This window comes from Lactuca virosa, chromosome 7, assembly GCF_052849685.1.
Source record: "Lactuca virosa cultivar CGN04683 chromosome 7, Lactuca_virosa_CGN04683_v6, whole genome shotgun sequence".
In the NCBI taxonomy this organism is placed as follows: domain Eukaryota; kingdom Viridiplantae; phylum Streptophyta; class Magnoliopsida; order Asterales; family Asteraceae; genus Lactuca; species Lactuca virosa.
The window spans coordinates 74,731,697-74,755,226 of NC_136432.1; the positions used below are offsets into that span (position 1 = coordinate 74,731,697).

At 32.4% G+C, this 23,530-nt stretch overlaps 1 protein-coding gene across 1 annotated transcript; it reads right to left on the reverse strand.

Moving 5' to 3' along the window:
* Positions 1-21,973: 21,973 nt before the first annotated feature.
* On the reverse strand, positions 21,974-22,971 carry LOC145126781 (F-box protein At5g41720-like). Its single transcript, XM_079062081.1, has 2 exons — positions 22,918-22,971; positions 21,974-22,459 (listed from the first exon to the last, which is right to left on the reverse strand). The coding sequence occupies exons 1-2, from the start codon at positions 22,969-22,971 to the stop codon at positions 21,974-21,976; spliced, it is 540 nt and encodes a 179-aa protein (XP_078918207.1).
* Between the last annotated feature and the right edge of the window lie 559 nt (positions 22,972-23,530).

Sequence of the window (23,530 nt, forward strand, 5' to 3'; positions counted from 1 at the left end):
TTTCCTACATGCCACATGTCACTTCTATATGCTCCATCAATCCACATGTCGCTTTTCTGGAGCTCCTCTCCTTTTGTTTCCCGCACAATCTTTTCCAATCCATTCCTCAAATCTTCATTCTTAATAATTGTCTCTCCTACATGCCACATGTCACTTCTATATGCTCCCTCAATCCACGTGTCGCTTTTCTGGAGCTCCCCTCCTTTTGTTTCCCACACAATCTTTTCCAATCCATTCCTCAAATCCCATAAAATCTGCTAAATTTTTAATTAGATTTCAAAGTCCGTATCTTTATTGAGGATATTACGGGATTTGGTTTAAAGGAGATTAGGGATTCAATTTAATTAAGCTTTTAAATCCAAATTTTTGAAATCTCGGCACCATCTACTGTGACGATTAACTGATTGACATATTTCACCACAAATCAAACCCCAATAGATTGATTCTCAATAAGGTCTACATGACTACATCAAGAATCAATGGAAATCGATTTATTGTATGAAACCGATGATGCATGATCTCAAGAAGATTGAAGATAGGGAAAATGTAAGAAAACTGAAGATGTGCATATTTTGGACTTGCTATTCAACTGGACTCCTATAAGATAAATGATCGTTTTCTGATTTTGTAGCTAGGTAATTCCTTTCCTCCATCTCATTTTATTCAGTAATCATCTCTTATTCAACTGATTGATTTTATATGGTTTAACTATAAATATTATTTATATGAGTATAATCTACAGTCTTTGGTTTTATTCTTCAGATAGATGGAGATGGAGGCAAAACGTGTTGCATGAGAAGAGGTTCAAGAAGGTACAATCAATATTCGATTGATTTATATATTTATATATTTTTTAATTTTATCCATTTTCCTAACTTTTTAGGAACTCTCAAGTTTACCAACAATGAAGTTAAGTCACAAGGATGGTAGTCCTTCTGGCCCTAATCATTTTAACCTTCGGAACCTTCTTTACACATGAAAATTGTAAGATTTCTTGATGCTTTTGTATACATCTATCAAAATTACAAGATATTGATTGTTTCTTTATATGATCTATGTTAAAATGTGAAAAGTTTGATTATGCACACTAAGTGCTCAATGAAATGCTTGAACAAGATCTTATTTTTAATTCCTTTTAAATGTTATTAGATAGGAAGACACTAATTCAATCATTTATTTAGCATAATTTCTTGAATGGTTTTTACTCTAAATGTAATACTTTTTTTTATAATTGTTGCGGTTCTGCCGTACTTTACTTGAGTATATGGCTTCAATGGCAGCGTGTTTTCCTCATATGAATTGATCAATGTAAATGTTGGAGCAACCAAGCAACCAATTCACTTCAACATCCGAAGATTTGGTAAAGACTTGCTTATGTATTTTTTGATTTGATAGTAAGTGTTTTATATGAATGCATATAGGGTGTTTGATGAAATGCCTATTAGGATTGGACAACAGGATTGAGTATGGAATCGAATAACATTTTTTTACACCATTTGCAAATCTATTGTGTTAATGATTGAAGAATATAATGTGTTGCAGGGTTCTAAATTGATCTGATTATTTATTCTCATCAAAATGTTCATTTCATTGGATAAGTCAATTAGACCCTTTCATCACTTCTCAAAAACCAACATGTTGATTCATCTGATTCAAACTCTCCTCAGTTTACTCAGATGCTTACCCTTGATCAAAAGAATGCACATAAGTTTATGGCACTAATTAGTATTGATGTACTTTTGAACTATGGTGGTTGTGGTTCTTATAATCCTAAAAGAGAAGGCTCAAAGTCTTCATTTTCCTTATTATCGAGTCAAAATCTTCCATACATATTAACAAGTTTATAATTTCACCGGTTAGTGATGATAAGGCCCAAGACCCTAGACTCTGATCAGAAACTTAAAAAGATTTAAGTTGTGGAAGAATAGCTACTAAGTTTGCTCATAAAGCTTCAAACTTTAACATATGAAAACATGAGGCTGGAGCATGATATCCATGAGAATGAATCATATTTGGATTCCCAAATTGCACATCTTGCAGCTGAGAAAGCTATGGTTCAATATGGTGTAGGTTAAACAGGTGGAACCAATGACCATTTTCATGCCAATGGAAGATAAAAAAACCAAATCTCAGAATCAAATCCTGTAATTTTCCCCCTGTTTTAGAATATTTAGCCTTTTGATTTGGTTATCATGTTTTGGATTATTACGAACTAAAGTTTTATATTTTAATTTTATGTTTTCTACTAACCCAATAAGTTTAAACCCTTGGGTCAATATTACGTTAAAATGGAAACTAAGGTAATTTTTATATATTTATTTCTTTTTAATTGATGTCATGTGTCTTCATGTATGTCTATCATTTTTAATTTTTGTGATCTAGAAACATTTGGTAAGGAATTGGCTTCTGTGAGTTTTTGAGTAAATTAAAAGTTTACACCCATTGGTTTACCCAATATCACAATATCACAAGTTTAGTCTAACTTTTGTATTTGTTATAAGAATCCCCTCGTGGTTTTATTTTGTTGCGGATAATGTCCCTACATCAATAATTTCCAAAAAGCTTTGTTGAAACCTGTTGCTTATATCCTACATAAGAGCAAAAATATCATTTATGTTGAGTAACTAAAAAAGCATGATGTTATAAGTGAGTATATTTTTTGTTTTTATGAATTTTTTCATTTTAACAATCTGATTGTTTCATATAATATAATGTTTTTTGAGTTTTAAATGTCAACCAAATTTCATTTTTTTGTGTTCGTTAAGGAAAATGTTTTAATTTAAACTTATGTGTCTGGATTATTTTCACTTTAATATGTCTTATTTTCAATCCTTTTACATGGTTGTGGTTTATTAATAATGTTAGACCCTCCAAAACATTGAAAGTAAGTCGTTTGACTTTCTAAAGTCAAATATAAACATTTTTACCTCTTATGCAGTTTTGTGTGTGCTCTGTGTATGTGTGTTTGTTTGTTTGTATATTGCATCATACTTGATGTCTTGGTGTTTTGCATCTTTAATTTTTTTGCAAAAAAATTAATTTGGTAGACCTGCTATTACAGTTTAGTTTCATTTATATTCAACATAAATTGCTATTTAACTTTGGATTTTTTCTACTACTTGATTGTACTTTTTAATTATTTTTTTTATTAAGGCAAAGTAGTATCTAATTGTACTTTCAACCCGCTACTATAAAAATTAGCCCAAAAGATACCACTCTTTCAAGGTGTTATTACTTTTATAGCAAGATAGTTTCTAATTTTCATTTTTTATGGCAATGTAGTTTCTTATTTTTTTTGTCTATATAATAATTTTAAATGTACCCACCGTGGTTTCCACGAGTTATAACATAGTTCATATTAAAAGAAGATTTATGTTTAAAAATAGACTAATTTAACAAGAATGTTTTATAAAATATTTCAAATAAATTAGATAATTAACATTAAAAAATGTTTCATACTAACATTAAAATACCATTAATTTCTGTATGTTTATTATAAAATGATATAGTAGATCATAAAAATATCATATTATATCATAAAAAAGAAAAATGTAGTAACTAACAAAAGATCATAAGTAAATACAAAGTTGATAGTTCATATTTTTTTAAAAGAAATTAAATATATTTCTATCATTTGCTTCTAGTTATTTTTCTATTTAAAATATTCAACGATATGACTAATAAAAAATTATTATCACTTAAGTATCAACTCATCACTACAATCATACTACGCCACATCATCAAAAGAATTTATGTTTTTTTTAACAAAATTATACTTTTTAATTAACTAAAGGAAATAAAAATACTATACTTTCATTAATATTAAAATATTACATAGATTAAAACAAGACGAACTCGGAGAATTATGTAATTCATAACAAGCGTTGATATAGAGAAAATATTTACGGTTAAGTTGAGATTCTTGGTATTGTTTTAGCGCCACATCGATGACTTCATAGTTGTTGCTCCTATTTAGATTTTTGTTTTTGAGTTTCTTATAAATGTCATTGAACTCGGTTATTCCTAACCTCATATTGCGCCATTTTGATGAAAGTCCTTCGAGATCCTTATAGACACTGAAATCCAATCACAAGCTTACATGGTTTTTACCTTTTCCTCGCAAGATTATTGAGTTTGGAAGTTTGATGGTAGTTGAAATTGTTCCATGGTAGGAAGTAAAAAATTATATATGAATATATTGTGTTTTGTTTAGTAGGGAAAGAAAAATGGTGTGGAATAGTTTGTAGTAAAATGAGTATATTTATAGTTGAAATGTAGGCAAATTCTTAAAAGTATAGTCGTTAGCTTCTTGGAATAATACCCGGTTAAAGGTCTGTTGCATCTTGTGGTAATTGGCACGAACAATCTCGTCTCATAGGAGAGGGGCTGATGTGCACGAGTGTGGTGGCCTTGTCACTTGACGACAAAAAACCTTCTTGATAAGCATACTACTCAGACTTACATAAAATAATGACATGTGGAATCTATTAATTTTCTCTCTTCAATTTCTTTTATTTTATTTGATATTTGTGTATATATATATATATATATATATATATATATATATATATATATATATATATATAGATAGAAGTATATTTAATGAGTGATACTATACGTACATTTATTACTAATTATACCCTCAAACCCTTAATTAGCCTTTAATTACCCCTAATATCAATCACATCAAAAAAATAATTTGATTTTTTTTGTCAATTATATATATTTTTTTATAATTACTATTTTTATTATATAGTTATTAATTATATTAATTTTTCTCTCTATTTTTTTTGTGTTGTACAAAGATCTATTTATATTTATACAATTGTTCAAATTTATACAGTCATTCGAATAATTAACAAACGTTTGGATAGTTGACAGACATTCAAATTATTATTATTATTTATTCTTATTTCAAATAATAATGAAAATTAGTAAATAATTGACAAACGTTCTAAACTTTATAGACCATTTACACAAGAAATGGGTGTGAAAAATCTTTTTTTTTGTGTCGAAATAAAAATGATTCTTGATATTGTTCGTCAAACATTCATAGTGTTAGTTTCTATTTTTTACAGACGTATTAGGACGTTTTTCTAGAGTTATTACATATTTTATTTATTCTTATATTATAATAATTACGTATACTATAAATAAAAATGGGTGGACAAACAAAAGAGGATGCAGAAAATCTGTTGAGTAAATAGAACTTCTTCAATCAACTTATAAAAAAAATATTATAATTATTAAGAATTCAATGGGACCTTCTCCCTCAAATGAGACAAACAAATAAGAGAATCTTCGGTTAATACGTAAGTATCATATAATTTTTATAAATGTATTACTACTTTTATAATCAAATGTCAATGTGAATCGTTAGTTAATTAGTTAATAAGTCATGTTTAAATGCATTGGATGTGGATTCAAAAAAATTTCCCACAAATTTTCTTCGATTCATCTTCTAACAACATTTCATGTATAGTTTTTTTTCATACTCAACATTCTTTCCTAAGGGTTCTTGACAAATGAGCTCCAAGGTTTTTTTTCTTACAGCATATCGATTTATTTCTTTCAAGGTTTTTTTTTTCCGGTTTTTGATGAATAACCTGAATTCAATTATATATTTCTTGACAAAACAACTGTGTCACGAAATCCGATAGCCTCCAGTCCTTTTGCTTAAAAAATAGAATTATATTAAAAAGTCTAAAAAAGTGTTAAAACTCCAAAACACCTCATCAGTTGTGTAATAACATCATTTTTTTTTTCATTTTTTTAAATTCAATAAGTCCTGCTTTCATGTATTCGCTGTTGATAAATGGAGGTATTGTGTTATGACAAAAATCACTTCAAACTTTTATCAATCTTTGTCATCAACTTTACACAAGGTATTGTTTATAATTTAGGCTATTTTTCGCACCAAACACATGATGAGGGGCTCTCATTGGGAAGATATAAATACCAAACAGTCAAAATATTGTCAAAATGACGTGATATAAGTAATTTATTATGTTGTATCCTAAAAAAATTATTCATGATGTATGTCCATTCTTACACTTGCTATATTTTCTGCATATGCAAGATCCCTTTACTAAACCACCAGAAAAGAAGCAATGTTGGATAATATAGATGTAATCTTGCAAGTTGGCAAGTTTCCTCCATCCTACATTGGTGGGGGGAAGAAACCTTGTGTAGGTTTATACGTCTTTTCCCTTGATAGGCCTTCAATGGATTTAGTGGATCAAAGGAATGAGCCAAACACACACATACACGCACGCCTAGCCTAGCCTAGCATTAGCCGACGCCGCGGGTGCACGAAATGGCACGATTTAGGCGCACTTGGCACTTCGCACGACGCATCGGTCACTGGGAGCTGAAGAGCTTTTATTTTTGGCGAAGTTTGAGTCAAGTCGGTTTGACCGATCTAGTCAAACGGTTGACTTCGTATATATGGCAACATAATATTCTGGAAGGGTTAGAAAACCGATACCCTGGAGAGCAAGTCATCGCCTTAGGGTTTCCAGGGGCCGGCCCATGTGGGCCCCTTTTCTGCCTACTAGGTTTTCGATGCCTATAAATACAGCTCCCTAGGAATCGTATTTGAGACTCACGAATTTCGAAGCTCTCTCTCTCTCTCTATCTCTCTCTTTCTCTGTGATTTATTATAGTTTCTCAATATTCACTTTGTGTTTATCGTTTTCCATTGCTGTTGGAAACTCGGTAAATCCACATTAAATCCTGAGGTTTTACTCTGTTACTTACAGCCAATAGAAGCGAAGTAAATACCTTTAAGGACATGAGTCTGATCCGTGTAGTTATTCAACGTTCAAGATCCACTCTTAACAGGTTGGTTTTACATTATTGTCTTGTTTTTAATTTCGTCCAATAACAAGACACTCTCATTCTACCTTTCTTATAATCAGATCTAATCGAGAAGGATTAATTTGGTTTCTGGACGAAACTTGGTAATCATATTAATAATAATTGGATCTATTATTCGCAACTAATCAACATATAATTCTCAATATTATTTATCGGTTTCCTTGTGTGTCTATTGGTTCTGATTTACAACAATATTAAAGGTTTTTTTAATTTGTGTTCATAAATCAATAGGCTAATGGACACCCAAATCCCAATTGCTAGTCTCCACTACATGAACCAAGAGTTTGCCAAGCTTGAACGATTCGATGGTCAACACTACACCCGTTAGGCTGACAAGGTCAAGTTCATGCTTCATGTGCTGAAGCTCGCCTATGTTTTGGACCCAAAATTGGCCCCAATTCCTGATGATCCAATTTCCGAGGCGGGGAAAAATGTGGATCCAACGATCATCTCTGATCTGGAAAAGCAAAGGGCTCTGCGTAGAAAGTCTCAGGATTTGTGTGTGCGTCACATCAAGAACTCACTGTTTGAGCGACTCTATGATATTTACGCGCCATTCAAAGATCCGAGAGAGCTATAGAGTGCTTTGGAACTCAAGTACAAGGCACATGAGGAAGGTACCAACAAGTACTTAGTGTCAAAGTACCTAGAGTTTTGAAATGACTGATGATAAACCTATCATGGAACAAGTGCATGAACTCTAGGTCATGGTCAATAAGTTGAATGCGCTCTCCATCTCGATACCATAACTCTTTCAGGTTGGTGCAATCATCACAAAACTTCCACCATCGTGGAAAGACTTCTTTAAGAGAATGATTCACAAATCCAAGTACTACTCCTTGGATGTTTTGATGAAATACCTTCGTATTAAAGAGGAAACTCGCATCAGGGACAAGCGTGGTAAAGTCGGATCGAGTGCGCACCATGTATCAGATGGGGGTTCTGGTCATAAGACCAAGTTTGGGGGACAAAACAAAAGAAACTTAGGACCCAAGAAACAAAGCTTCAAGAAACCAAGTCATCATAATCCTAACTCAAATCTGAAGAGGGCAGCACCTTGCCACGTCTGCGGAGAGATTTGGCACTATGCGATAGAATGCAAAGATCACAAATCAGGACCAATTGTACATGCAATCAATCAAGTGACTGATATGGTGGCAAGTGTAAACCTTGGAGAGATTTTCATGATCACTTCGCTCACCCGAGAGATATGTGCTCGAGGATGGTCTGTAGACATTGGAGCCATTGTGTATGTTTGTGGCCAACAAGAGAGCTTCCACACTTATCATCCAATGCCACCAGGAACGGTAGTTGTCTGTGCTGATGGTCACAGAGCTGAAGTTCAAGGAAGAGGTGATGTTCGTCTGAAGTTCACACATGGTGAATGGGTTACCTTTTGAGATGTTCTTTATGTTCCTACTATATTGAAGGGGTTAGTTTCTGCGGACAAGTTTGACAAAGGTGGGTTCAAGATGGAGCTTGAGAAAGGCAGGATTGTGATCACTAAGGGCAGAAGATATGTTGGGAGGGCGAACAATTGTTCAGGGATGTATTGTTTGTGCCTTAGTTATGAGTGTAGTGCAAGTGGGTAGTGTTGATAGTAATGGTGAAAGTGTTGCAAGTGTGTCTAGTGTTACTAATAATGATGTAATTGATGGATTGGTTGCTAATGTGAATGAAGTGAACTTTTTTGGTTATTTTGTTTGTTCGATTTCTTTATGGCATAAACGTTTAGCACACACTAATGTTAAGAATATTGAAAAAAATTCAAACTAAAGGAATGTTAAAATATGACTCAAAAGATTTTGAAAAATGTGAAACTTGTGTGAAATCAAGGTTTACAAAGAAACCATTTCCATCAGTTAAGAGAAATACATCATTACTTGAGTTGATTCATTCTGATATATCTGTATTAAATGGAATACTTACTCGAGGAGGAAAAATGTATTTCATCATATTTTGTGATGACTCCAGTTGATATCTACATGTTTATTTTCTGAGATCAAAAGATGAAGCTTTTGATGCATTTAAACTGTATAAGGCTGAAGTCGAAAATCAACTTGAAAGACACATCAAAATTCTTCGCTCGAACTGAGGCAGAGAATACTTCAACCAAGAGTTTGACACATTATGTGAAGAGAATGGAATCAAACATGAGAGAACTTTACCATATACTCCCCAACATAATGGGTTGACTGAAAGAAAGAACCGAACCCTTTGTGAGATGGTCAACTGTATGTTGAACCAATCGGGTCAACCAAACAATATGTAGGGGGGGGGAAGCACTATTGACTCCTTGTTATGTTCATAATAGGATCACTAGTCGTGTGATTCCTACAAGCCCTTATGAGTTGTGGAAAGGTAGAAAGCTTAACATAGACTATTTGAAAGTGTGGGGGTGTGTTGCTTATTATCGGACTCCCGATCCTAAGCGAACCAAATTGGGAGCATGAGCTAATAAGAGTATATTTATTGGATATGTTGACAATAGCAAGGCTTACCTATTATTAGATATTGAATCAAGTGTTGTCGTGGATCTAGAGATGTGGAATTCTTTGAGGACAAGTTTTCTAGGGATGATGAAAACTCTAGTCATACAACACCTACAAGTACTTCTTGAGAAATACTCCCACCTCCTCCTATTGTGGAGGAACCAAGGAGAAGTACTAGGGCTAGAATAGAGAAAAGTTTTGGAGATGATTTCTATTCTTATTTGGTCGAAGGAACACAAAAGAAAGTGATAAGAGAGGTCATCTTTTCCATTAACTTGGATGATGATCCTAAGACCTTTACTGAAGCCATGACGTCTAGGGATGCTCCTTTGTGGAAGGAAGCCATAAATGATGAAATGGACTCAAGTATGGGTAATGAAACTTAAAAGTTAGCTGATCTACCCAATGGGAGGATACCCATAGGATCCAAATGGATATTTAAGAGAAAATTGATAGGTTTTCAGCATTCTAACACTCCTATGGTGTACATGCAACCCTATAAACCTTGGATCTATGTTTTCTCTATTATACATGCAAATATTAAATATTCCAAGGTTTCATCCTAACTAGCATTTTATGAAGCACCTATACTACAAAGTTCTAGTTAGATGACATACCTTTTGATGCAGCTTGATGTCTTCAAGCTTTAAGAGCTTAGCCCCAATAGTGTGGAAGCCTCAAGTGGAATCACAAATCACCAAAGCACCTTGGAAAGCCTTTAGAGAATATGGATACTTGGCTCACACTATGAAATCGGTTATTGCCCTCTTTAGTGTATCCACACTAGCCACTAGCATAATTTCATGAACCATAAGACCCTTTATATAGTGTGGAGGATTAGGGTTAAACCCTAATACCCATGACCTTTCATTTCTTAGGATCCATGGGTTAAAGCTCCATGGACTATCCATGAAGACTTAGCCCAACCTAAATGAACTTGGCCCACTACACATATATATATCTAAGAGTCCATATTTAATTAGTTCCTTTTGATCACTTAATTAATTATAAATTAATTCTTAATCAATACTAATTAAATAATATGATTATATATTAATATATTAGAACTTATAATATATTAATATAAATCATAAATATACTATTCTCAAAAGACTATCCATATAAATTGTGTCGGTGAAGTGCAACCCAAATGGACCATGTCGGGTCGGGTCAAGTACATACCAAATATAGTTATGGACTTAGACATTAATCCAACAGTCTCCCACTTGGATAAGTCTAAAACTATTATTGAGTATGACTTCAAAACCTAGCTGGCAATCGTAGCTCTTAAAGCCGTTGTCGAACTCTAACCTTGTCAATGACTTGTCCATTAGATAAGGGATCATATATTCTTCCATTCTAGATATCATATGAACTGAGACATGGATTATAATCATTCTCTCTGTCCATTTGTTGTTTCCCGATTTTCGATTTATGATGACTGACTGATTGAACAAATCAAATCAGTCCTGGCTTGGCCAAGCACTCACATGTGTCATCGCTAAATCATCGAGGGGCCACATATATCGCTTTTATCCCGAAGGTAAAAGGAATGGATAAACTTCGACTCATATGGCTTGTTCTACTACTTGTTGAATCATACACAAAGGCACGTTTTATAACATCGAGTTACCAATGCGTTTTCGTGCAATCAATGTATAACCAACTCATAGTAACAACTCATATCTCTAGGTTTTAAGAATATAAGATATTATCGTCTCATGATCACTCGTGATAAAATCCATGAAGTGATTCAAATGAGCGTGGGTTGAATCCAATACTCAGAACTTATGAGCACTCATGAGTGTTGTAGCACCACTTTGTCCACCAACTTGGACCTCTACAAACCAACCCATGACAGTCTTGATTCATATCTACTTCCAACATATGACCGACTGTGGATGGTTTGAATAACTTAATCATTCAGGAAGAGCGACTTAGTTATTCTGGAAGTCAAAACATGCAAAGTGAAACACAAGAATAAATGAATCAAATATGGTATCAAACCCTATGAATATAAATAAACACTTTTATTTATCACCATACTGATTACTCATTATTCATTGTTTCGGTTTTATCAACTTTATACTTGAATTAAAAACACTATTTGTCCCATGCTCCAAGCATGTACACTATGTTTTTCTTAAACAATAGCTTTGCCATACACCAAGTATGCACTCTATGTTTGTCTATGATCCTTACTTTGTGAAATAAACCAATTGAACATAATTTCAATGATTCTAATTTCACACTCCCAAATCCTTATCGAAAAATGTGAGAATTTCAAATTCCTATCATTTATCGAAATCTGTTTAGATTTTAAACTTATATGCACTGACCCTCCTGTAATGAATATGTACAAAGTCACAAAGACTTGTCAACAGTCATTATAAGGTATTCCAATGGAGATCAACTCCATGGAAACTAAGTCTCATATTCAAAGTACATTGCTTTGGACATGCTTCTTGCATTAAGTTTTCTAATCTTACAAAGATAACTTCCACCTATGGAGACAACTCCATATTCTCATTTTGACTATCACTTCTGAATAAGAGATGCCTCTTTTCAGAATATGTCAATATGGTCCTTCCAAAATTAGCACTATACTTCCAACTGTCCCTGAGCAACCAATCTTTGGTAAACCTCAGATTGTCCTCGACAATTGTTTAATCATTTTAGTCATATCCAATTCTAGACCTTTTCCCTTCTTAATGCCTCTGGGCATTTGGAAAAATTTAGAAATGACAAATATTATAGCACATGCAATCGATCCTGTACCCAAAGCAAATGGTACACGATTCATGATGTCTCACATAAAGACATGATTCTAGACCAGTCTTTTGCTACAATATTTTTTATTTTCCATGTTTTCAAAATTTGACTATTAAGAGGGATGTCGTAATCATAATCGAATTTTGAGAACGCAATATATAGAATTTCCTTAAGTTGAACCAATCCAACATGAAATTCATATATATATATATATTCTTGACTAAGGATGATTAAGGTCTCAATCTAAGCCTTTAGAACTGAAATGAAGTATATCCTCTCCCTTAATTATAGCAAAACAACTTTTTCAATCCCTGCAGCCTCACGAATTGAAACTTTTGTTTTCTATAATTAACATTGCTAACTTGAAACACTACTAACTTGCAACACTAACAATAATTATCATGCTCCCACTAACATGATGATTATTAGCATAACACTTATGCTCCCACTAGCTTTGACATATACTCAGAAATCAGCTGGACTTCTAGAAATCAATACTTTATTGACTTTCTTACCAAAGTTCAGATTTCTGATACGAGATGCTTTGATAAAACTTTATCAAAATCATACACCTTTCCTTAGATAGCATGCATGTGTGTCTAAACAATTTCAGAACTATGAAAAGGGATGCCGTAATCATAGTCTCAATTGTTTAGACCTTTTGCCATCTGCTTCAAATCTATTTGGTGGAAGTGTTTCCTCACCATCATTTTCATGAATCGGAGAGAAACCTTATGACCCTTAGATTTTATGGTGTATGTGTTCTTATCCATGTGAATCGTCAAAACCATAGTCACAAGACAAGGATAATGACAAATCCAAACTCATATGGACTGAACTTATGCAATCTTAACTTCTTGCCACCTGGCAGTACAGGGCCTGCCATTGCTTCCAAGTTGTTATGCAACCAATTGAGAACTTTCAGAACTCCTATGCAAAACCAACTTAAACTGGAATGGGCACAGAATATGTCAACACGATAGGCTATAAACCTCAAGTCGTGTGCTAGTGAAGAACCTCAGGTTTTATTCTTGATTAGTTCTTGAAATTCTTTTTAGGATCTTTAAGACTCCCACTATCCTCTTGACATATAAGACTATCTTGCCAAATATTCAAGAGATAGTGTGGATTCTTTATCAAGACAAACACTTCACACAATTAGCCTTAGTTGGTCTTTGTTTTATCCAAAACATCACAACTTACCAATTTCAAATGTACAAGAGTAGGACACTTTTACTCTTACATTTGACAAGTGTTTTAAACCTTTCTTTAAGATATGTCACTCAAGTTACAATCTTGGAGTATGACTCTAAGAATTGTTTTGGAATGAAGTATGACTCATCTTCCTGATCTAACCATTTCAACAATTCATGACTCCTCTTCTTAGTCATAAGAATGCACTAAGATGACCTTTAGAGGACTAATTGTGATATGATTTCTAAATCATTAAGATGATCACAAACATGATACTAAAGTACTCTCTCATCTTTTCAGATTTGAGAAACTTTTATCTTTCTGCCTAATTTGATTCTTCCCATTCGTTCTGCCATACATTGAGACTTTTCCAATGTTTCAGAATTATACTTAAACTTGTAAGTATAACCATATTTACTAAACTTTAGTAAATTAAATAGTCTTAACGAGCTTTGTGGTGGACATGACCAGTGCACAAGAATGTGTACTCGATCCCTTTAGTCCTTCACTTGACTCACACATCCATGTGAACAAGTAATTAGTCTTGATTTTCCAATGCTTGAAAGTTCTCATTCATCATACTATTCAACTTGCATGATTCCAAGTTTCGGTCCAATTGAAACTTGGGCGATGAGGAACTTTCCTGATTTGGTAAATTTAGACACTACCATAAATGAAAGAATCAAATCCATTTTCCAATATTGCTGTCAGTGGAATCATATAAGCAACAATTTTCCACAAATGCCATTGTAAGGATACTTCAAATAAATAAAATTAAACAATTTTCTTTTATTTAAAAACTTTTCGGAAAAACTTATCCTTACAATCCACATGGAAAATTGTTGTTATCTATTCCTTAGCAATATATCATAACTTCTTAAGCAACTGCTCAAAATTCTGATGCGATCGAAATCCACCTTCACGATCAGAATCAGCATATACTTCCTTTAAGATTTCTCTCTATTCTTTGATTCTTAAAACATCAACATGTGACCCAGTCACATCATGTAATGAGGATCTCAGAATAGAACTTAACAGAGTTAGATAATGGGCTCTACCTGATGTAGAGTCAAACTTATTGACTTTAATATCCTTAGGTAAATTTGGCAGCTTTGCAATCAACGCCCCTTCCTTTGGCAAAATAAACATATGGACCCTTTGGTAATGGGACTATCTCAGACTTAGCCTTTCTCTTTACCATTTGGTCAACCGGGTTGACTATGGCCAATCCCTTTCCATTGGGAAGAGAATGCTTTTTCTGGATTTCCAGTGTCACCATTGTCACTGTCCATAAAGTTTTTGGGAAATTGATCTTCTAATCAAATTTGCTTTACTATCGTTCCAAATCATTGCTGATTCAGCAGCACCAAGCAAATAGATATGGTCATTAAGGTTCATGTCATAGTCTGTTTCATAGTAGTCCCAAAGGAACTCACTATGTGACTTAGAAAGTGATTGAACATCCAACTTTCTCAAGACTTTGACACCCAATTCTCCCGGCTTGTCAATATGTGACTTCATCTCTAAGATGTGATCACACATAGACCTTGCGTGCCATTAGGGCTTGAGTGACCTTGAACTTGTGGGTTAGGGAGAATAATTGGAGGAGGTGGAGGAAGATAAGTATGACTTCCATGAGCCAAACTCGGGAAGTCATATTCATTAGGAAAGCTTGGTTTGGGAAGATCATTGTTGTCTAAACCAGACATCAACAATGGGAGAAATTCACGTAAAGTTGATTTAAGTCCTTAATATAACACCCAATATGATATATTAAGGCTAGGACCCAACAAACTATTTTATAACTTGGAAGAGGGATGCCGTAATCCAAGCTATAAAATATTTGAAGGTAGGTGAATGACGATTCACCAATTTCCACCAAGATAAACGAAATGTATTATTAGGTTTTAATTGGTTTTGAAACTCCTAGATTCTTTTGAGATTCATTGAACTTTTCAATGGCATGTTTCAATCTCGAGTGTGCCCTTCAGGTTTTGTGACTGGGATGCCGAGGATCACAAAACAAGGTGTGAAGTAACCATGCAAATATACTTGGTACCCTTAATATTTACCCCTCAATCGATGTGCCGGTTAACCACACACGCTCCAACGATACTATGATAAACATTAAGTTACCCTTTGCCTACCTTGTTAATTCCAAGTTAGTGTGCCGGTTAACCACACACGCTCCACTAACAGCTTAAACAAAGTGCAAAGTGTAATTTCATGGATTAGCACCTTATTCACATTTTCCTAAGTAACTAAGATTGGGTATTAATAACAGTTTAGTTACTTAGTATTTATCATTAATACTTTTAATGAAGGGAGAATTATAGTCCTTGTCCTACCCGTTCGGCTAACGACCCTCCACCGGTCAAGGAAGCGGTGGGTGAGAGTGGACACCCATTAAACTGCCATTTTATAGGCAGTAACCTTATACCCCCTTTATAGACCGGCTTCGTGAATGAGGCCTACTAATGGTAAGACGACTTTACTCTTATACATATATATATATATATATATATATATATATATAAATATTATTAACTTATAATATTATAAAGTATAAGGGTTGAATTTTAACTTTTAAAATTCTAAGGGCTTAGCTTGGAATTAAAATATTCATAAGTGAAAAGTTTACAAATTCCAAAACTTGAGGGCAAGTTTTGAAACTATTCAAAAATTTTCATTTCATAACTTATGAGTTTAATTAAGGTTTAATGAAAAAAAAAATTCAAGTTCCATAACTTGAGGACAAGTTATGGAAGACATTAAATCATTTAATGATGACATTAAAAATAGTGACTCTTCTATTGTCATAACCTATGAGACTTAATGACACTTTAAAAAGAAAAACTCTTCACTTTCCATAACTTGAGGACAAGTTATGGAGTTCATAAAAACCATTAAGATCAAATATTCCAATTAACACAATAATCAAATAATTTTTCTATGATCTAGATTAAACTCATAAGTAAAGATAATTCACATCAACAATTTTCAAGAAATTAGATAATCATATAAACTAATACAAATCTTGAAACTTTGACAATTATCCTTTGAAGACTCTTGGAATTCATAACCTAAAGAGTTAATAAATGAGACATTTCACATCCATAACTTATGGAAGTTTCAAAACTCTTAAGATCATAACTTCAAAAAAACTTTTGAGTTCCAAAATTTTATGACAAAATTTGTAACTCCTTAAAACCATTTAGATCAAGCTTTTAAAACAAATAAAATAAAATAATCATATCATTCTATCTTTTAATAATTTGACCTAATTCAACTCTTGTAGTAAAGTGACTCAAATTTTATAAATAATTAGTTTTTCATAAAATCAAGTAATTATCATAAAATTTGACAAACTTCATGTTTTTTTTTTCCTTCAACTTGAAAAAAAAATACATTTGCATCAATATAACAGAAAACAACCCATGGCTCTGATACCACTGATAGGTTTTCAGCATTCTAACACTCCTATGGTGTACATGCAACCCTATAAACCTTGGATATATGTTTTCTCTATTATACATGCAAATATTAAATATTCCAAGGTTTCATCCTAACTAGCATTTTATGAAGCACCTATACTACAAAGTTCTAGTTAGATGACATACCTTTTGATGTAGCTTGATGTCTTCAAGCTTTAAGAGCTTAGCCCCAATAGTGTGGAAGCCTCAAGTGGAATCACAAATCACCAAAACACCTTGGAAAGCCTTTAGAGAATATGGATACTTGGCTCACACTATGAAATCGGTTATTGCCCTCTTTAGTGTATCCACACTAGCCACTAGCATAATTTCATGAACCATAAGACCCTTTATATAGTGTGGATGATTAGGGTTAAACCCTAATACCCATGACCTTTCATTTCCTAGGATCCATGAGTTAAAGCTCCATGGACTATCCATGAAGACTTAGCCCAACCTAAATGAACTTGGCCCACTACACATATATATATATCTAAGAGTCCATATTTAATTAGTTCATTTTGATCACTTAATTAATTATAAATTAATTCTTGATCAATACTAATTAAATAATATGATTATATATTAATATATTAGAACTTATAATATATTAATATAAATCATAAATATACTATTCTCAAAAGACTATCCATATAAATTGTATCGGTGAAGTGCAACCCAAATGGACCATGCCGGGTCGGGTCAAGTACATACCAAATATAGTTATGGACTTAGACATTAATCCAACAAAAATATCATCCAGATGGATCCATATATGCCTATAAAGCAAGATTAGTTGCTAAAGGCTACAAGCAACGAGAAGAGATAGATTATTTTGATACCTATGCCCCAGTTGCTAGGATTAGTTCTATTAGAACTCTCATAGCATTATCAGCATTGAAAGGACTCTGCATTCATCAAATGGATGTGAAGACAACCTTTCTGAATGGTTATCTTAAGGAGGAGATTTACTTAGAGCAACCCGAAGGTTTCATGATATCCGGACAGGAAAACAAAGTTTGTAGACTTGTTAAATCCTTGTACGGGTTGAAGCAAGCTCCCAAATAGTGGCATGAGAGATTTGACACCACTGTGACTAATTTTGGATTTCAGCACAACAATGCTGAAAGATGTATTTATTCCAAATACACACATCCGATTAAATAGTAGTACTATGTCTTTATGTTGATCATTGGCACTCACGTAGAAGGTATTCTTGAGACGAAGAAATACTTATCCTCGAACGTTAAGATGAAAGATCTTGGTGAAGTTGATACAATTCTTGGTATCAAAGTGAAAAGGACAAGCGGTCAGATTTCTCCGAGTCAATCTCATCACATAGAGAAAATTCTGACAAATTTTCAACATTTGACTATTAAGGAATTCAACACTCCTTTTGATTCAAGTGTGAAACTTAATTTGAATTCCGAACGAGCAGTGGCTCAACTAGAATATGCAAGTGCAATTGAGATGATGATGTATGCTACACATTGCACTCGACCTGACATCGTATTCGCTGTAAGCAAACTGAGTCAGTATACCGTCAATCTAGGGACGCAACACTGGAAGGCAGTGAGAAGAGCACTAGGATACCTGAAAAGGACAAGTACTTTTGAGTTGACGTATTCATCATCAAATGGAATACTATAAGGGTATTCTGATGCTAGCTGGATAGATGTCACACCCGCGAACCAGACGGCGGAAACGTCCGGGGGTTGGGTGGTTCATCTTGTAATATCATCACAGTGAATATAAATGAAACATGACACCATCATCATACATACCAATTACAACCATCATTGTTTACATCAAGTATTGTATTAAATGTTACATGCCCATATAGTTAATGTATGATGATACAAAATATGAAAATTCCACATGTTCCTGTCGACCTTTCTGCTTAACGATTTCCTGAGAATACGAGTTAATTTGGAAAACGTCAACACATATAACTAGTGTCATACCCATCCGGTGGACATGTTGAGAAATGGATAAATAGTATATTAATTTATATTAATCTTATTGCATATTACTTTCATTCATTTATATATTATTTCAGATAAAATTACCCATAACGACAAACAAAGTTAGATCTTTTGGAAAAACGTAGTAAGATCGGTTGGCATATGGTATCCGAACAATAATGTGTTTCACCATAAGGACAAAAAAAACATGAATGTACCATGTCATTCCATACATTTAAAATAATTGAATGATCGTACAAAAATATGACATGTATATTGATTTCAAGGATTCTAACTACATTCACGTCATGATGAAATATTGAAAATTAGATATATAAAACGATTGTAAATCTCCAAGAAACGTTCAATAACAGTTAAACCACATATGTATTGTAAATAAAGTTAAAAGATTTAACTATTTAAGCAATGTACTTTCAAATATAGTATCGTATTTTTAAAAAAATTATGCTATTTTTGTTATTCATATTTTATTTGCCAACCCACAAGCATTTCAATACAAATCGGGGAGGAGGGGTAAAATGGTCCAAAATCATAAAATATGCAGGAGGGGTAAAATGGTCCAAAAGCATTAAAACGAATTAGGAATATGTTACAATAACAAAAAAAAACATATTTGTTTTATTGTAAATAAGAATTAAAATTTAAAGTATTATGCTATAACTTAAAGTATAATGCTTAAATAAGAAATATTTAACATAATTACTTTTTTTATTATTTGAGTTTTTCACAACAAAAAATCAAAACGACCTGTAAGATAAAACACTGAAATTGCAAGAAGGGGTAAAACAGTCCAACATCAAAAATGATGGAGTAGAGGTAAATCAGTCCAAAATCATTAAAACGAAATAGGAATCCGTTATAATCGTACAAAAAGATTACATGTATTCTGATTTTATAGATTGTAACTGGTTTCGAGTCATAACGAAATAGGAATCCATTATAGTCGTACAAAAATATTACATGTATTTTGATTTTAAGGAATCTAACTGCATTCACGTCATGATGAAATATTGAAAAGTAGATATATAAAACAATTGTACATCTCCAACAAATGTATTGTAAATAAAATTAAAAGCTTGAACTATTTATGCAATGTACTTTCAAATATAGCATAATTTTAAAAAAAAAATTATGGTATTTTTCTTATTCATATTTTATTTGACAACCCATAATCATTTCAATACAAATGGGGAAGGGGTAAAATGGTTCAAAATCAGAAAAGATGCAGGAGGGGTAAAATCGTCCAAAATCATAAAAACGAATAACGAATATGTTACAATAACAAAAAAAACATATATTTTTTTATTGTAAATAAGATTTAAAATTTATATAAAACCTTTACATTTGTTCAATCAATATTTTTTTATAAACTTTTACATTTTTATAAAATGTTATAATATTTTTTTACCATTTACAGGTTGAACATACATATTTCTTTAAAGATGATACAAGAATCAACTAATCTATTCAAAAACTAATCAAGATCCTTGCCATTCAACTCCATGAGCAACATCCATAGAAATGAAGGGTTGAGGAATTGAGCAACATTAAATTTTTCTAATTTTAGACAATAAAGTTAAGGCAAATAAGAAATCAATTATTGAAATGATAGCATTTACACTTGAAAGCTATAAAAACAAAAAGCTTATTATGAAAAGAGGGAGCAACTTAACGGTACTGACAGGGGCAATATAGGAATAACAGAAAAATGATAACATACCACCAATCTTTTTTGTTGCCAGAAATCATTCCTGACATAAAGCATGCAAAATCCCCAACTGTCACTTGATTCACCATATACCTAGGCTGCAAAAAATAAAACTACTTGAGTCATATGAGTTTTAGTTAGGAAGGAGGGTTGAATCTCGTATAAAGTGAAAATATTTCTTATTAGGGCCTTGTAAATTTTACTCCATAGCACAATTCACTCATTCAACAAAACAATCACCACACCCATTTTTATTTTAAAACAAGATTCTAGAAGTTTTCTTCTTACAAAAGGAAGCTAGTTAGCTTAATCTACTGACAACCAATCATTAAACATGTCAACAAATAATCTATCTAAAAATATATAATGTTGGAGAGTAAAATCAACCACAATCATTGGATAATGAAACTTAGAAAACTTGAAAACATTAACATATAAACTTTTTTTTGAAGGTCTTACCTTTCATTTTATTTGTTTTCAAAATTAAATTTTAAGCAAGATAACAACCCCACCATGTTGGACATTCTGGTTTGATCAACACATTGTAGAATAGATTGTCTGCACCCCAAAGAACGTAGATATAGTTTTTTATGTCAAATAAAAGTGATGATCAATATGGTTCTAAGATTATACATCTAATTGCAACCCTTGAAGATTTAAAATTTATATAAAATTGGAAATAAATGGTTTCCCTTCTTCAAAACATATATAAAATAATAATTTGAGATCATATAACATAAAACAACATAATCTGATGATTGAAATTATAAATTACAATAAAAACAAAGTATAAAATAAAAACCAAATATTTAAAATATAATACCCAACAAATAAACAATGGTTCATAAATTCAATGTCAAATAAATACAATCAAATAAATCTCATTGGCATAGTTATTGTCTCGAAATCCGAACGAAATGAAAAGACTTCATGACAACGATGAATCGGAACAGCACACTCAATTCTTTTTCCTGTAAAAAAAGAAAGTTTATTGTTTCGATAATCCCACCATTCATGTGCATCTGCATTGATGTTAATAACATCAACTTCAACCCACTGATTACGAATGAGAACCCATAAACCCCACATACGATCTCCATTCAGACAAAAAAATCCCAACTTTCCCTCAAATTTTATTAGCATCGATGTATATGACATGTAATTTATATTTGTAGAAGGTGAGAATATGATTACATATTCTTCAGAATATGCATCAAATTGCAAAATTTGATAGTTTGACAATTAGATGTAAACTACACATGTACTTATGATTGCTTCTTCCGATACAGGATGAACAGAAGATGGTAACCGAATATTACCAAGGTCCCTCCATTCCCATGTAGTGGACTGAAATAATTATAGTCGGAAGTTTTCATAGTCATGATCGTTTGTCACGTCACTACAACGAAAGAAACATAAAGTTATACAACCAAATAAAATAAATAATTAAATAATAATTGTAAAAACGACTTACGATGACTCTGCATATGATAAACGAATTATCTTGAACTGCAACGGGTTCGAACGCATAACCACCATAGCAAACTTAACCGTAATGTACTTATATATCGGAAATGGTAATGTTCTGCAGTCTAATGTCGTCGGTTTACAAATAAATAAAAACTTTTCTGGATATTCATCCGGACAATCACATTCACCAAGAATGAGTCCGTTCAACGAAGTTGCTAAGATTGTACACGAATTTGGTATACAACCAATGTCAAAGTTAATCGAACCACACGACGAAATAAACTTACGTTCTATCGGTCCCCAAACTTTCTTTTGTTGAACAATAACTCCATGAATCACATTATTTTTCCGCTTGAAAAGATCAAGAACATGGCTGTTGTACGTTAGTTTTTCAAGATGTTTACTTGTACAACGTATGATATGAAATGTCTTTAATGATGTTCTTGAAAGAATTTCAATAAACATGTCTGTCTCCAATAATGCTAGCTGTAAAACAATTAAAATAATCATATAATGAACAAAAATAAACTAAAAATAATTATTTAAAATGCATATAACATATGAATGATAAAAAAAGGTAGATGAAGGTATAAAAATAACCATTATAAGTACAATCATAGTATATTGAAAGTAGAATGACCATTATGCCCACACCCCTCCCATTTCATCCCACACCATTTATAGATTTATTTAATAATTGCCAATGTCGAGAACTTAACATTAGGGCTGTTAGATTTAACAAAACGTCAAGTAACAACATCAGACTTAAACGGTAATGTACGTAAAATGAGTCTATAACCAAAAAGAAAGTAATGTCACATAATATTCACATTCACATATGATAAATATCGAACCAAAGAACACAACACGCAACAAATTAACAAAAATAAAATTCAAAATTTATGCAATTTTCATATTGACATAAACATAATTGAAAAAGATACCTTCGTATGGAGTTCTGTTTGACGATTGATTTCATAACCTTCAACATCATCCATTCTTGATTGTATCAAAGAAAGTTGTTATATTGTTTCAGATAATTACACACCAAAAAAGAGTTTGTTTGTCTTGACAAATATCAGAAAGAAAAAGATAACCTGTATAGCAAACAACTTACATCAAAATAAAATAAAACATAAATTCATCTACAATTTTACGCAAAAACAAACAAAATGTAGCAAAATAGTCCGATTTTGTTTTATGTAAAACGTTATCTTTACAAACAAAACAACAAAATCAACAAACATAACAAAAAACTTCGAAAACAGAATACAATATTTCAATGGTTAAACGACCTAACTAATCCAATTTCACAAAACTCATACTTTTTGTCACATAAATAACTTACAAACATATAAATAAACATTAAAAAAAATCAAAGTAATAGCTAATATGAAGTTAAAACCTTGTATCACCCTTTTATGTATTCCAATTTCAGATTGCCCGAATAATTGAAGCAGAATGAAGGAAGTTATGGACACAGGGAATGTTTCGATGTACTACAATACACATAATTCATGTGATCGCAACTTATAGAATAAACATGCAGAGCAAAAT

Bases quoted from the DNA above. Each gene is read 5' to 3' on its own strand.
- LOC145126781 (XM_079062081.1), bottom strand. From the start codon at position 22,971: ATGGATGATGTTGAAGGTTATGAAATCAATCGTCAAACAGAACTCCAT. The intron at 22,460-22,917 runs GTATCTTTTTCA...ATTGTTTTACAG, and splicing joins AAACAGAACTCCATACGAAG to CTAGCATTATTGGAGACAGA.